The following is a 16,053-nucleotide window of genomic DNA, read 5'->3' as shown; positions in this document are numbered from 1 at the left end:
AAATCTACACTTCCTCTTTTGGGGCTACAGCTGGTTTTCTCTTGAATGGATGTTGAATGTGCATAAATAGCAGGAAACCTTTTGACCAGTCAGTATTGCTCTTATGGTACATCGAACATGACAGACAGTATACATGTTCTGGATCTGGAAGATGATTGCTGGTCTCAGCTTGAAGATTATAGGCTTCTGCTTATCAAGACCATTGAGCCAACACGAATCACACCATATCTGCGGCAGTGTCGGGTACTGAGCAGTGAGGATGAGGAGCAGATTTATAATGATCCCAATCTTGTCATCCGAAGACGAAAAGTTGGTAAGTTGGTTGATGGAGATTGGAGGTATTTTGTTCTCTCATTTCTTCAGTTGTGTCAAAAATGTTAAGTTTTGTTTGATTTTAGGTGTATTACTTGATATTCTCCAAAGAACTGGCACTAAGGGGTATGTTGCGTTCCTGGAGAGCCTGGAGATAGACTATCCTCAACTGTATCAAAAGATCACAGGGAAGGAGCCTGCGCGTGTCTTCTCCATACTAGTTGGTGAGTGATTGCTAATCTGAATTTAAGTGGTTGTAGTCGTAAACACTTTTAGTATAAATAATCCATCATACTGCTTGAAACTGTGCTGGCAAAGTTGTCTTTGAATAGCAATGCTGACATACTGAATACACCCCTCACTTCATGATTACATGGTTATGGAGTCATATATTGTTTGTGATTACATCACCATATTACATAATCCAGAAGGCAGAGGGCATTGAAATCAAGTAGATCTCTCAGTCTGTCTCTGTATGTTACCCTAGAAAATCCAGAGTTCTCGCAAGAGCACAATTTGAATTGTCTCTGCGAGACCCTCTGGCAATGAGTAATGATGCACGTTACTTGTATCGCTGGGATCATATCTGTGTAACTGATATAGACGGGCCAAAGGTGTGCTAAACAGATGATAGTCATAGTGTTATCCAGTTGTGTCAAAGTTTGGAATCAGTCAGGAAACATTGGTCGCATAGTCTTATCCAATTGCGTGCAGTGAGATTTTCAAATGCATGCTTGGTGCCGCTCCTCGAGTTGTTATCATTATTCACGGCCAGACCCTTAATCTTTCTTTTCTAATCTCCAGGCTATGTGTATCCATTCACATCAAAAGCACTGGGCCCGGTTCCCCCCAAAGCATTGTAGCCTAAGTAGCCTAGGTCATAAAGTCCCTCTTACAAACGTCCGATTTGCAGACTGTCCTGAAACCATCGTTGCTAAAGAATGTTGTCTAAACATGCGTAGATCTACAATTGGTCCAGACTGCTCGTTAATGTCTAAGAGCCTCGTAACAGGTAGCCTACTTCTCACTGAGGTCACCAGCAGGACATACAGGGAAATTACAACTAATAATAATTATCCAACCTACGCTACCTTTCTTTATGATATTTACTTGTAATTAATAATATTTTAGTGTGCAAAATAGCATACATTTAACACTCATGATGTAATTAAAACTGAAAAAATTGCAATTAAACATTGGCCGAATTAGCCTAGAAATCTAGACAAACCCTAACAGCAGCAAATGTAATTTGCAGCCAGGGTAGTCTAGCAACTCTCCGTTGGCTTGCGAGCTGGAAAAACCAAACTTCGGTCAGGCCAATCACATCGTGTATAGTCGGTGGGCGGGCTTAACATAATGACGACAGAGTTGTGACGGTTCCACGTGAATTCCCTGCTACTTGAAAACAAAGAAGATGGATGCTGCTCCTGGCAAACACCGCGACTCGAGTAAAGCTTTTTTTAAGTTGGTAAAAGTTTGATCAAGTAGCTAGCCAACTAGCTCCGCTGGTGGGAAAACACATGGGACTTGTGAGTTGTAGCGCTATCCTATTGCGTGCAGAGGAAATTTGAAAGACAACCATTTATCCCGCCCCTCGGATTGAGCACTGCCAATGGTGAGTTCACAGATCCTACATCTTGAGGTGGGTCTGGCTCGTCAGGCTATGGCAGAAAAGTTTCTGATCATCTTTGTCTAAGTGTAGGGTTATTCTTACCGAGCAAATATTCAGATTTAAACAATAATGCATGTAAATATGTTAACATATATACATACAGTATATTTAAATAAGACTTTAACATTAGGCAGTATATATAATATATACTGTATATATAGCACTTAAGACTTTGCCCTTAGAGCCCTCTGAGTCCACCCATTTGTAAATAAATGAGAACTATTAATATGACAACGCTATGATAAATTGGTGGCTGTTATTATGTAATTATGAAGCAATAACACGTATAAAAATGGCCAGAGTGACGCATAACTTACCATAACCTCTTTTTTCAATTGTGGTTCCATGGTATTCTTTCATGACTTTCACATACAGTAAGCAATGACCCAAGAGAGGATTACTGTGCAAGAATGCAAGACAGTATTTCCCCAGCAATTATCTGTGATCTGTTTTTTTTTTTTACTTAACTGAGAACTTCTTTTCTCTGGACTCCCTTTCTCTGTCAGTTATTTAACATTTTCCAGTTTGTGATTACAACTGACTGTTTTGGAAAAATGCGCTACAGTATGTAAATTAAATTAAATACTTACTTACTTACTTACTTACATCCTCACACAAACATTCTGGTCATTTTCATTTTCAGCCTGTTTCTGTGCGGCTTAGTAATGTATGACAGAAAGTTATCTTCACAAATAAAATGAGCCTAGTGGTTATGGCTACTGAATACATGCATACTGGCCTCCAGAATCCATGTGCCCCAGTACCGAATGGGACCTTAATCAGGCCCAGGGGTTAAATTACAACAACCTAAAACTAAATAGAAATGGAATTCATGAAATGAAAACTTATTTGAAACTAATGAACACAGTGGTGGAACTAGAACTAAACAGGAATCTAGAATGAATGAAAACGGATTATCAGTATTAGGGAAATTTGGAAATGGGAAAACTGTTGTACCTTATAAACCAAGAGCATCATTTGTCTCTTCTCCAAGATGAAGCAGGTGAGTCGGGCCTTACACAGTACTTAATGAGCGAGGTGACACGTTTGCAGAAGCAAGTGGAGGAGGAGCGGAGACGACATCAGGAGGCGTCCAAGCGGATTGCAATATTAGACGACACTGTCAGGGAGCAGCAGGTGCGAGAGAAGGAACTCCGGAAACAAAAGGAACGTGTTCAACGCTTGCGAGAGGAACGCGACCGTCTGTGGGATGAGATGCGCCAACTGAAGGATGAGAACTACAGTCTGATGCATAATATCACAAGGCTGAGTGAGGAAAAAAACGGTGCACTCATGAGTAACCGAGACTTGCAGCTCAATGTGAGAACCTCAGTATATTTGGTCCCAGTGGCGTTGTGTCCTTTTAAGCTAGTTGAGCCCGTGCCGTCATAGATTTTTAATATCTGGATCTTTTATGTTTCAAAATAATCCTTCAGAAAGCCTTTGAATATGTCCAATTTAAGGCAATTGCATCACTGTTGTTCCTTAGGAAGGAACTCAGTTTCCCCCACTCTCATTATGCCCACCCCAAAAACTGGCTTGCACAATGCCCCTGTTTGGGCCACTAACAGTAACTAGAAATTGTAATTGTAACTACAAATGTGCATGTACATCAACAATCCTACTTTAAGAAATGTTATGTGAGCTCATGTAATGGAAATGGGAATAAGACGTCTTTATCTTATTCTACTACTTAAAATTTGACGACTACTCACATTTTTTTTCCAGATTGAGAAGCTTAAGCACAACTTGATGAATGCTGAAAGTGTCTCTGAGATCCAGCGCAAGCGTACAATTACCCTTAAAAAAGGCACAATCCGGAAACTTCAGAAAGAGAATGATCATCTCGCAGCACGCCTTCAAGAGATGGAACATACTAGACAGGTTGACCATGCCTTTAATTGTATACATATAATGGGAGTTTTTTTTAAGCAGTACTAGAAGGATGTCCCCACATAATGGTCATAATTACTGTATGTTACTATAGGAACCAACAACACCTGATGAACAAGAAATGAGCCGTCAGGTAATGGAAGACTACAAGCAGCACGCTCACATACAATACCAGGAGCTTGTGAACAGCCTCTGCACATTACGTAGAGAGCTTAAGGAGGCTGAACAGATGTGCAGCAAGGTTAGCCAGCCAACTCTTTCCTGTGTTTTGTATCAGTTATGTTAATATATATATATATAAATATATATATATAAAGTTATATCAGTATGATGCATATTTATTAGGTCATATTGTGCAAACTCTGGACTGAAATCAAAATATGGTGTTGTGTTAGTTTTTAGTTTTGAACTTTTAGTTTAGAATTTGTAGTGATGATGGAGGAATGTCTAATTATCTGCTCCAATTATAGTACTCTGAGGAGAAGGAAGTTCTTGAGCTCAAGAATACCATGTTGAGGAAAGACTCCCGAATGTACCAGGATCGCATGGAAGACATTTTAAAGCAGATGGAACAAGTCATTGAGGAGAGGAATAAGGTAAACATTTATATTTAACAATCATTTGAGAAATGAAAGCCTACAGTTTCATGAAGTGCTACTGCAAGAGAATATTTCTACCACACAAACATTTTGTCTTGGTTGCAACATTTAGTATAACAACAGATCCCTTTTGCTAATGGTGTTAGAGGTTTTATTTTCAGCCAGCCTGCATATTGTTATAGTGTGTACATGTGTAGAGTGGACAAGATTGTTTTTTGATGGTGAACTAGGCTAGCTACAGAAAAGCTTGGTGAACTTTAGTATATATCTATAAATTCTGTCATTTTAAAGAGTTCCTCTGACCACAGTTCCTACAGCTATTTGAGCTCTTACTTTGGGGTAGGATCTTCTTCTTGTGCATAGGAACCATGACTGATCTGCATGACAAGGCAGTAAAAGGACCGTTTAATTAAATTAAATGAAACATTAAAAACTGCATGACAAAGCTACAGAGATTGACTACTGTCATGCAACAAATGCCTTCTGGACAGATGGAAATGAGATGAGATGACAATGCTGACCGTTTCAGTACCTTATGTCCATATAGGTTATAATTGGGTTACGATGTGTGATTAGTCATCTCAGAGTTCCTACTGTGTGCGAATGCAAACAGAAAAAAAGCCCTAGAAACTGTGTAGCCGCTCCTCCAAAACTGTGTTCCTAGAACTGTTGTGTCCTAATGCACCTCTTGCTCATACATGCAGAGCGGCTGGCTGACAGCAAATTCTCAATTCAGAATAGGTCTGAACACTGGTGAAATTAAAGGAAAATTCCGGTATTTAGCACTTTGAGTCCCTTTTCTGGTTTGTTTTGGATGAACTGGAGTGGTGGACACCGAAATTTTGACGATTGGTCCTGTCTTGACCTTTCTGACTCGTTTTGAATCGCCTTTGACTACTCAGAGTGGCTTCCAACAGGCATACTTTTCAAAACTGTGCAACTCACCGAGTGGTTAGTGATGTTCGTTGATAGTAGCATAGCGAAATACAGTTTCTGTCATGTTTTATTTGCCATTTTATTTGGCAAAATCCCATTGATTTCTGTTGGAAGACTCATTGCACGTTAACATTACTGCGCCACCGTCTATGCTTCAGGTTCAAATATTGAGCGGAAGTTTATGCGCGGTTGTGAGGTATCTGAATACATAGTTCCACAATAGCAAATAAGACGGCTGGAAATCATACATTGCGCCAATATATTTGCTTTTAATAATCAACGAACACCACTAACCACTCGGTGAGTTGCACAGTTTTGAAAACGAACGTTAAGGGTTGTTTTAGGACATGTTTGATTAGCCTACAGTATGCCTACAGGCAGCCACTCTGAGTAGTCAAAGGCAATTCAAAACGAGTCAGAAAAGTTGAGACAGGACCAATCGTCAAAATTTCGGTGTCCACCACTCTAGTTCATCCAAAACAAACCAGAAAAGGGAAACAAAGTGCTAAATACCGGAATTTTCCTTTAAACTTGAAAAAAGTCTTACATTAAACTCTTACCGAATCCTTTCGGAAATACTGCAAACACATCATTCTTGTAAATGAAAGTTTGTTATTGGCTTAGTTGTTGACTCAATTACAAAGAACTTACATTGCTATGCCATTTAATAACCCCATCAGGGCAGGTATTGGCTGGGCAATGCCAACTGTCCTTCTCTGTCTGTCATTGTATAAAGCCAGCCCCATTTCAAGCAGACCCGGCGGCAGACACAAATTCACGGACGGGCATTACACCTTTCCAGGGGGGGCACGGGAACTTAAATTGATCACGATAGTTTAAGCTTAAACTGAAAATGTAGATGTAATTGTTGTAAAATGGTGCAGCTCCTTTAAGAGAGCCCCGTGCGCAGGGATGGAGAGAGAGAACTGACTGACCGGGACTGATCTGTTTCGACCTCACTCTGACCGTCACTACGGTCTAAAAAAGGAATGATCACCTTCGTTCTGCCTATCACCGAGATCATATGTCAACAAAGTCATGCCCATGACCTCCGGAAACAGAATGACTCGAGCTTGTAAATAGCGGAGATTGCTCCCGGTTCAGTCTTTCACCTTGATCGCCTCATCTGAGACCTGTGAGACGTGAGTACGTACTTTCACTGCTTTCTTGCTTTGACTGTGTTCGTTAGTCTGCATGTGGCAGTAACCTGTGTTTTTTTTTCGGGAAACTTCGTTTAACTTTGTTTAACTTGTTGATGCCTTTCCTGAGTTCACCCCATACCGCACGGCGGAGGGGCTAGTGTGAGCCTGCTGCCTGCGTTCGCGCACTGCTGCGGGCTGCCGTTTCAGTGTTATTTTCCCTTTTGTGTGTGCCAGGTTTCCGGGTTGTTTTTTGTTAACTACTGTGTACCTTATCTGGCTGTTCGCGGCTAGTAGGGCTTGGTGTAAGCCTGCTGGGTGCGTTCGTGCACCGGCGTGGGCCGTTATTATTTCTGTTTACTGCTCTGGCAGCCGGAACCTGTGTGGGCCTGATCAGCGCATATGTGCTCGGCCGCTTAGGCGCTACTGTTACTGTGTGCTTCTTGATAAGTTTTGTTGTGTGCTAGGCTACTTGAAAAGGTAAGTTTAGCTGTTTGTGCCTGCTAGGTGCAGTCTTGCACGAGGTGCGGGCTGCTGTGTGTCTCTTTGCCAGTTGTCCACTAGTGTACGTCGGCGCATGCGTTCACGCACTGGTGGCCGCCTTCTTTGTACATCTGTTTATACCCCGTCGCCGCTGTCCGCAGCTAGCTGGGCCAGTGTGAGCCTGCTAAGCGTGTCCGCACGCTGCTTCAGGCCACCCACGTACTGGTATTACACCACTGGTGTATCTCTCTTTACGGGCTGCTGCTTGCAGACCCAGTGCGTTGAACGGCCAAGGTAAGTGCCTTATTGTATTGTATTGTATTGTATTGCATTGTGTTTTCTGTGATAGGCTATGGCGGCACACTACTGCAGAGTCGATGGCCCCCAATGACGGGCATAGAGAGTGTCCCGCTTGCCTTGGGGCCGCCCACCTCCTGGAGGATGTCGACAGCCCCTGCAGCGCAGCCTGTGACCTTCCTAGGGAGGAACGGCTCTGCCGGGATGACCAGGCATGTGGACACGTGCGTGAGGGCAGACTGGACAGGCGGCTCTCACCCGACCGACCGTCCCACTCTCATAGGCATGGCCGTAAGCATACGCACATGCGTAAATGGGACCAGCAACATGAGTCCCCTTCCAAGCATGGTCAGGTGGAGGTCCTTGGGTCTTCAGGCCCCTATGCCAGACATGGCTTCCCTTGGGGGCATCTGGGAAGGCGTCTCTCACAATAGCCCACCACCCTGTATACATGTGGCAGAGGATTACACAAAGGTGCTGCGGACGGCATGGGGTAAGTCGCTACAGCGCCCCCAATTCAATCCAGGTTGCCGTCAGCTGGCAAAGGCTGCCTATCCGGCCGACTCAGGGCTGGGGGATATGCCGCCGGTCGAGCAGTCCATCGCCGCCTGGACTTCCCTGGGGCCTGCCAATGCATCTCCCAATCCACGCTGCCCGCGTAAGGAGTATGCCAAGATGGACCGTCTCATCACTCGCTGCTTTGACGCATCAGCACGGGCAGCCCGTATGGGCAAAGCCCTGGCTATCACTCTAGCGGCCCTGCGAAAAATGATGAGCCCGGAGGACCATGATGCAAGGGCCCTGGTGGATGCGCACTGTCAGCCCACTCCCAGCTGACGCGTGATGTGGGGAGCGCTATGGCCTCTGCGGTGCTGTGCCGTAGACAGGTGTGACTTGCCCAAACCTCTCTCCCTGATGCTATCAGGACAGACCTGTTAGGTCTCCCCGTGGTGCCTGGGCATGTGTTCCATCCAGACTCCCAGGGGGTGCTGGACAGAGTGGAACAGGCTGGCGCTTCTAGAGAAACTGGTCAGCGTGTGTGCCACAGGCGGGCTCCGGTTCCCCACAGGGCAGCATCAGGTAAGTATGGGCGGTGGCAGCCCGCCCGAACACCACAGGTAAGTATCAACTATGCTGCCCCGCGGGACCGGCGCTTTCGTGCACCAGACCAGAGCTCAGCCCCAACTCACTGGCCCAGAGGACAGCGAAGACCTCGACGGGGCGCAGGCAGAGGTGCAGGCCGCGGTGGCGGTCCTGCCTAGGGATCCGGGCTGCCCGTCGATTGCCCTTCCCAGCTGTCCAGGACCTCCTGGGAAGGGATTGTGCCAGACTCTTGGGTTGTGGCTACGGTGACTCACGGTTACCGCCTACAGTTTCGACGGCAGCCCCCTACGTTTTCAGGGGTCAAGATGACGTCTGTGAAAGACCCCCTTTTAAATTCCGTGCTTGTCAAGGAGGTCCAGGAGTTGCTTCTGAAAGGGGCCATCTCAGAAGTACCGGTGCACGCACAGCACACTGGGTTTTATGCCAAATATTTTATTGTGCCCAAAAAAGACGGAGGTTACCGGCCGGTCCTCGACCTCAGGCCCTTGAACCGATACCTCAAGGTGCTGTCATTCAGAATGGTCCACACTGGAATAGTGATTCGGTCCATCCAGGAAGGGGAGTGGTTTACGTCTCTGGATCTAAAAGACGCGTACTTCCACGTCCCTATCTGCCCAGCACACAGGTCCTTCCTCCGCTCGCCTTCCAAGGCAGGGTGTTCCAGTTTCAGGTCCTCCCATTTGGCTTTTCACTGGCCCCCAGAATTTTTACTCGCGTGGTGGCAGACGCGCTAGCCCCCCTCCAGGCCCGGGGCCTAAAGATCCTACCGTACCTGGACGACTAATTTTTGCCCCATCTCAGGTGCAGGTGGTGCACAACACTGAAGCAGTTCTGACCCGTATCCAGGCCCTGGGTTTCACGGTCAACTGGAAAAAAAGCAATTTGCAGCCCCGCCAGTAGGCGGATTTCCTTGGTGTCCTCCTCAACTCGTTCAGCATGACGGCGTATCTCACTCCACGGAGGGTAGACAGCTTGACCGAGGCTCTGACAGGCTTTCGGCTGGGCAGACTGGTCACCGCCCACAAAGTCCAGAGGCTGTTGGGCTTAATGGCCGCGGCAGCTGCGGTACTGCCATTGGGCCTGCTGAAGGCACGCCCCCAGCAGTGTTGGTTCAATGCCTTTCAGCTCCACCCGAGAGACGACAGGCATGTGAAGTTGCGGGTGTCTCCTGCTTGCATCCGAGCCCTGCGTCCTTGGAGGGACAGGAGGTTTTTACTCCAGGGGGTTCCACTGGGGGGCCTTCCTCACAAGAGGCAAGTCATCTCGACAGACGCTTCTCTGACAGGCTGGGGAGCTATCTGGGAAGGGCTGTCAGCGATGGGTGTGTGGCCTCCCTCCTGGACGTCAGAGCACATCAACGTCCTCGAGCTGAAGGCCATCCATCTCGCCCTGCAGATGTTCCTGCCAGGGTTGCGAAGCCAACATGTTCTGGTGAGGTCAGACAGCACCTCGGCGGTGTATCATGTCAATCACCAGGGCGGCACGAGGTCCCGGCGGTGCCTCCAGGTGGCGGAGGAGTGGCTGTCATGGGCATGGCCGCGTCTGGCTTCAGTGAGGGCAGTGCACATTCCAAGCGTGGAGAACAGGGCGGCCGACATTCTCTCCAGGACCGGGCCACTCCCGGGGGAATGGAGATTGAACCCAGAGGTGGTCAGCCAGGTCTGGGCTCAGTATGGGACTGCACAAGTGGACCTGTTTGCGTCGGCGGAAACGACTCACTGCCCAGAGTGGTACTCTCTCGTGGGACAGGGAGGCAGTTTGGGCCTGGATGCTCTGTCACAAGACTGGCCGACAGGCTTGTTGTACGCTTTTCCTCCATCCCCTTGTACCTCAGGTCCTGCGGAGGATCAGGGAGGGCCGACACACAGTTCTGCTGGTTGCTCCACGGTGGCCGGCGAGGCCTTGGTTCCCCGACCTTCTCCGGCTCCTGCAGGGTCAGCCATGGCAGTTACCCTGCCGGGCGGATCTTCTGTCCCAAGCACACGGGCAGATCTGGCATCCGAACCCAGGTGCCCTGCGCCTGTGGGTTTGGCCCCTGCAGAGTCCGTCATTGAACAGCTAGCTGAGTCTGTGCAGGAGACTGAACAACGCCAGGGCTCCTTCTACTAGAGCTTGCTATGCACTCAGGTGGTAACCTGACCCTAGCCAGATGAATGTCGTTCCGCTTAGCTCCGCCTAGCTTCACTCACATCCATCTGGGACCTCTTCCATTGAGAGTGATTTCTCCAACCAACTTTATGGTTTAGCCAATCAGGACGCAGGGCGGGAGTTTCATAGATGTGACATAGCGTAGAAACGACTGTGAGTCTGTTATTAGCGTCACGGGTTGGCTTCGATGTGAGTGGTTGAAGTAGCACGTCAATAGATGACGGACAAGTGGCTTATTCAATCATATGCAAGCATTTTTTGATTAGGCCCAGCCTTCTGAAGCAACACTTCAATGGATCGGTTCCAGATGGATGAGTGGAGCTAGGCGGAGCAAAATTCATCTGGCTATTGCCAGGTTTCTCAGGTGGAGGATCTTTTCGGATTGGTGTGCCAGCTTGGGTCTTGAGCCAGCGGTTTGCCCTGTGCCACAAGTTTTGCGCTTCTTGCAGTCCTATTTGGATCAAGGCAAGGCGGTCAGTACTGTGAAGGTTTATGCCTCGGCCATTTCAGCCTTTCACCAGGGTGCGGATAACAGACCCTTGGGTAGGCATCCACTGATTGGTCAGTTTTTAAAAGGGGCCCGCCGGTTGCGTCCAGTTCGCACTTTGCGGGTACCGAACTGGGATTTGCCCACTGTTTTAATGTCACTTACTGAAGGCCCGTATGAGCCACAGATGCAGATCTGCGATCTTTGTCTCTTAAAACTTGCTTTCTCCTGGCTCTTTGTTCGGCCAAGCGCGTCGGGGAGCTGTGCACCCTCTCCGTCAGCGAAGACTGCCTAAGGTGGCAGGCAGGGGGCACTGGCGTGTCACTTTGGCCTAATCCAGCCTTCCTGCCTAAGGTTTTAAATCAGCAGTCTATCAACCAGGTTCTGGAGCTGACCCAATTCCAGCCATCTGCTGCCTCACAGGCAGAACGCGACAAGTTGCTCACTCTGTGCCCAGTCAGGGCTTTGAGAGCTTATCTGGCCCGTACACAGTCGTTGAGGAGGGAACACACTCAACTTTTTGTCTGTTATGGAGCGGCGAAGCAGGGGCTACCGCTTTCCAAACAGCGGCTGTCACATTGGCTGGTTGAGGTTATTTCCCATGCCTACCGGGCTCGGGGAATGCCAGTCCCTTCGTGTACAAGGGCTCACTCCACCAGGAGTATGGCTACGTCTTGGGCTGCCCTTAAGGGGGTACCAGCAAGCGATATCTGTGCAGCGGCTTCATGGGCGACGCCTTGCACTTTTACCAGGTTTTATAGGGTGGACGTCACTCGCCCAGCTCCGGTTGGCGACGCTGCCCTCATGTCCGTGGCCGAGCGAGGTTTTAATGGTTAGCTTAGAGCTCCTCGCGACTTTTTTGGTATGTGTCATCCCTTTTTTAGACCGTAGTGACGGTCAGAGTGAGGTCGAAACAGATCGTAAGTTACGCATGTAACTATGGATCTTCTGAGACCGAGGGATGACCGTCACTATCCTTGTCGCTCGGACCATCCTGAGGCGCTCAAGGTAGGAGACTGAACCGGGAGCAATCTCCGCTATTTACAAGCTTGAGTCGTTCTGCTTCCGGAGGTCATGGGCATGACTTTGTTGACATATGGTCTCGGTGATAGGCAGAACGAAGGAGATCATTACTTTTTTAGACCGTAGTGACGGTCATCCCTCGGTCTCACAGATCCATAGTTACATGCGTAACTTACGATTTCAAGCCTTTATTTGATAGGAAAGCCTCAAATTCAAACCTTGTTCCCTACATGGGCCTTGAGCCCGTTCGTGGTAGAGATGCCGATGACTCCCCCGTTTTTACCTTTTCACCCTTACCTGTTGGCACCCTTGGCCTTGAGTACCTGGTGAAGTTTTCTGTAAGGACACACTTGAACTACCCTGGAAATCCAGAGTTCTCGCAAGAGCACAATGGAATTGTCTCTGCGAGACACTCTCGCAATGAACAATGATGCACGTTACTTTTACCCCACATTCCTGGGAACCAGCTAAACTGATGAAGACAGCGCTGCAACGTTGGAGGACAGTACACATTGGTCGTAGTGTTATCCGATTCCGTCAAAGTCCGAAATCATTCAGAGTAAACATGGTCTAGTGTTATCCAATTGCGTGCAGTGAGATTTTTAAATGCATGCTTGTTGCCGCCCCTCGAGTTGGGCCATTACATTGTTTGTGGTCAGACCTTTAATCTTTCTAGATTACCAGGGTCTGGATTTTCCAGGCTACACTTAAACCCATCTTTACAAAGAAGCATAGAAAACTGATTGAAATAAGTTAATTATTTGTGAAATATGTAACTTAGAACCACTACTTATTGAGAAAGTTCCCATTTTCAGTGGTCTGAAAAGCACACAGTTGCAGCCAAGCAGATTATTATAAAAATATTATGGGAGGAGGATTGTTAAGGCAGATGGTGCAAAGGTGTTTTTTTCCTGTCGGATGTACAAATACTGAGGGCATGACAGATTACAAAATAACCCAGAGAAATTAAATGAGTATATACGGTTAGAGAAATCTTTTCCACTGGCCATCCCTCCTACTCCCTCTCCAATGCCACCCATATGCATCAAGGAGGATGAGGTAAGAGCTACATTCAGAAAGGCTGCAGGGCCAGACAGGATCAGTAAATAATCAAACTCGCGTGCTCAACACAACTGGGTGCTAAATCACCATAATCATGCTGAAGACAGGCGTCTAGCCGTAACGTCTGTGGAGCGATTTAAAAAAAGTTTTTTTAAAAGGAACTGAGGGTGCAGTTGCACAAATGCACAAATGCACAAAGTGTATTCAGACAAGGTGAGTCCTGCTCTGTCGAGTCACTGTCTGACTTAGCAAAACCAACAATTTTTAAAGTTTTTTTTTATTGAAATAGGCAATGTCAACTAGAGAGGAATACCACAAGGAGATTGCACAAAACCTTCAGGATAAGGACCAGTATCGCAAGCAGATCCGTGAGCTGGGGGAGAAGTGTGATGAGCTGCAGGTCCAGCTTCTGCGCACCCAGGGAGAGGTTCTATCATTACAGAACCAGCTAAGACGACAGCACTGCACTTACCAGGTTTTCATTCAGCCCCTTCTGGTGTCTGTTTTTGATTAAGCATATTGACATATTTAATTTGTGTGTACATCAATAATACAAACAGATTTCCATAGGCATCAGACTTTGAGGACAGTTCCTTGGCAAGCTCTTTTGAGGTAAGACACACTTTCTTTTCCCCTGAATGATTCTGGAAGGTTCCTGTAACTAATAACCAAGTTATGATAACAGTGGAATTGTTTTACATTTGCTCAACAGTTGAGGAGCCAGACAAGTGAGGAAGAGGGCTTAACTAAAGGTCATTGTTCTTCCGTTTCACCTTTTGTGCATCATGAAACAATTAAAAAAAGAAATATATAAAGGGATTTTTACTGGTTGTGAAGATTTCAGTATGCACTGATTTGTGTTTTTGCAGCCAAAAATGAATCACAGTCTAAAGCATCAGAGGAACATGATGTTTGCCAAACGGATGATGGTGGTCTTCCTCAACACAAGAAAGCAGATGAAGACACAGTAAGATGTGATGTAATCATGTCTGTTACATTTTCCTGTGTGTTAATATCTATACTTAATGCAATACTCCGTCCAGTTGTTTAAAAGTCATTTGATCAGATTTATTGATAGGATCAAATTGTTTTCTGATTGAAAAAAAAGGGTTCTGGATTAGATCATGTAATTCAATCTTGGCTTAGTTTTAAACTAAAAATCTGATAGCACTTTTAACCTACATATGTGAGAATCCTTGTTCAGACTTTTCATGAACATCACTGAGCCTCTGCACCTTATAGTTTTAAATTGATTTACTTTCCAGGACAAGATGTTAAAAGAAGAACTGCCTTATAGCTGTAGACCAAGGGCAAATTTCTACTACAGAAGGTAATCACTACCATATCATCTTATACCTTAAAAACTGTGTCTTGTTTAACAAGGCCGAGTTTAATAATTAGAGTTTGAATTTGAGATTAACATGCTTCAGTCTGGTAAAATCACATTATTTGTTTATACATCTCTATACTCTCTATCTGAAACACTCTGTGATAGGATTGTATTCTGGGACCTGTAAATTTGTTACTGCTTTGGAATTGGGCCACACATCCACCCAAAACAAACATACCTGGACAATAGAAAAAAATAGATAGGCATAATTGGGCCCCTTAATGGATATCTGGAATATTGAAGGATGCAAAACAATATATTTCTAAAATATTGCAAATAAAACATTTTTGACCCATGTTACACATTAGAATGGGTAAGTATAGCGTGCACATTAAAGGGTTAAACTTATGAGAAGTTCTTCCTGTACACTGTCAGTTGATTAAAAATGTAATTATATTTTTTTTAGATGTTGTGCCTTATATGACTCATTTTATGTATCTATGTTTATTTCTTCCATGCATGTTCCATAAATCTCTTTCTAAATAGAAAACGTGCTGTCAGGGCAAAACCCGCAGCTGATGTACATGCTCCATGTCAGCTGGAGCACACCAGTGGAAGTGAGAATAGTGACACGGATGGATTCGGATGACAAAGATCGGGACATAAGCTTCCTGTTTAAAGTACACAGTTAATGTCAGCTGATCATTTATGCATGTTTGAGTCATGTTTACTGTTCTATTATTAAATGGTGGTAAACATGCAATGTAATGCTTCATTCCTTGACTCTGCATTGGATGGTGTCAGTCTGTGCGTTGCCTGTTTCTCAAATTTTTAGCAGGTGTATTGGCAAGTAATATATCAGACAATATGATGACCACTTCTAGTACATTGGTGGATCTTGAACTCAACAATATTCCACTCCAATCGCTCTGAGCATAGCATACCCTTGCACTTTGAGACATTCACAGATTTGGAATGCTGTCGGAATAGTCTTCTTTACGCAGTGTCTCTAAGCATTCACTCTGGGCACTCCAGCTGAGTGAGACCGGTAGGAATATCACCATCCTTTGCATGTAAACAAACACAAATATAAAAGTAAAATAAGTTTAAGAAAAAAATTAGATCATGGTAATTAAGTCACATCACACCAGTCATCAGCCACATTACTACAGCAAAGAGGTGTAAAGTTTGATTGCTATTTGAAGGAATGACCTTCTACGTCTCTCAGAGGAACAGAGGTAGACGGTGACTTCAGCAGACCACATAAAATGGCTGCAATTAGGGTGTTTGAGGTAAGTTAGACAGTTGAAGACTTATCAGCAAATTGCATAGCCTACAGTCGGCTAGTTCTTTTTGGGGCATTTTTGTCGATAAGACAATTAAGAGCGACAGAAACAAGTGGCTGATAAAAAAAAGAGACTGGAATCAGGAAAATTACCATGGATTAGGTTAATAGTTATGATAATTATGACCTAATCCACATGCCCAAATTAGGCCTATCTGGCAGTGCCACCTGTTTTCAAAGTCAGCAAACAAACAACAGCCTTCATCAAAACAAGCAACAACAG

The 16,053-nt window shown here is 45.7% G+C and overlaps 2 protein-coding genes across 3 annotated transcripts; both read left to right on the top strand.

Moving 5' to 3' along the window:
- Positions 1-36: 36 nt before the first annotated feature.
- On the top strand, positions 37-15,248 carry card9 (caspase recruitment domain family, member 9). 2 transcript variants are annotated; one of them, XM_042070537.1, is made up of 12 exons: positions 37-313; positions 399-536; positions 2,979-3,304; positions 3,713-3,868; positions 3,972-4,118; positions 4,348-4,473; positions 13,445-13,630; positions 13,726-13,767; positions 13,868-13,907; positions 14,025-14,122; positions 14,421-14,485; positions 15,032-15,248. In XM_042070537.1, the coding sequence occupies exons 1-12, from the start codon at positions 118-120 to the stop codon at positions 15,132-15,134; spliced, it is 1,623 nt and encodes a 540-aa protein (XP_041926471.1). In that variant the 5' UTR covers positions 37-117; the 3' UTR covers positions 15,135-15,248. The 2 variants fall into 2 exon arrangements, with proteins under 2 accessions (XP_041926471.1, XP_041926470.1); XM_042070536.1 differs by having other exon boundaries at positions 14,025-14,134.
- LOC121690146 lies at positions 9,317-11,225 on the top strand. The gene is made up of 2 exons (XM_042070564.1): positions 9,317-10,562; positions 10,948-11,225. Exon 1 carries the CDS (start codon positions 9,372-9,374, stop codon positions 10,542-10,544), a length of 1,173 nt encoding a protein of 390 aa, XP_041926498.1. The 5' UTR covers positions 9,317-9,371; the 3' UTR covers positions 10,545-10,562; positions 10,948-11,225.
- Positions 15,249-16,053: the final 805 nt, after the last annotated feature.

This window comes from Alosa sapidissima, chromosome 18 (assembly GCF_018492685.1).
Source record: "Alosa sapidissima isolate fAloSap1 chromosome 18, fAloSap1.pri, whole genome shotgun sequence".
NCBI classification, from domain to species: domain Eukaryota; kingdom Metazoa; phylum Chordata; class Actinopteri; order Clupeiformes; family Clupeidae; genus Alosa; species Alosa sapidissima.
The sequence above is the reverse complement of the archived record's forward strand: the minus strand, read 5'-3'. Positions and strand labels throughout refer to the sequence as shown.

Coding starts and splice junctions, on each gene's coding strand:
- card9 (XM_042070536.1), top strand. CDS start 118: ATGACAGACAGTATACATGTTCTGGATCTGGAAGATGATTGCTGGTCT. Junction 537..2,978: donor TGTCTTCTCCATACTAGTTG/GTGAGTGATTGC, acceptor CTCTTCTCCAAG/ATGAAGCAGGTGAGTCGGGC. Junction 4,119..4,347: donor CTGAACAGATGTGCAGCAAG/GTTAGCCAGCCA, acceptor CTCCAATTATAG/TACTCTGAGGAGAAGGAAGT.
- LOC121690146 (XM_042070564.1), top strand. CDS start 9,372: ATGACGGCGTATCTCACTCCACGGAGGGTAGACAGCTTGACCGAGGCT.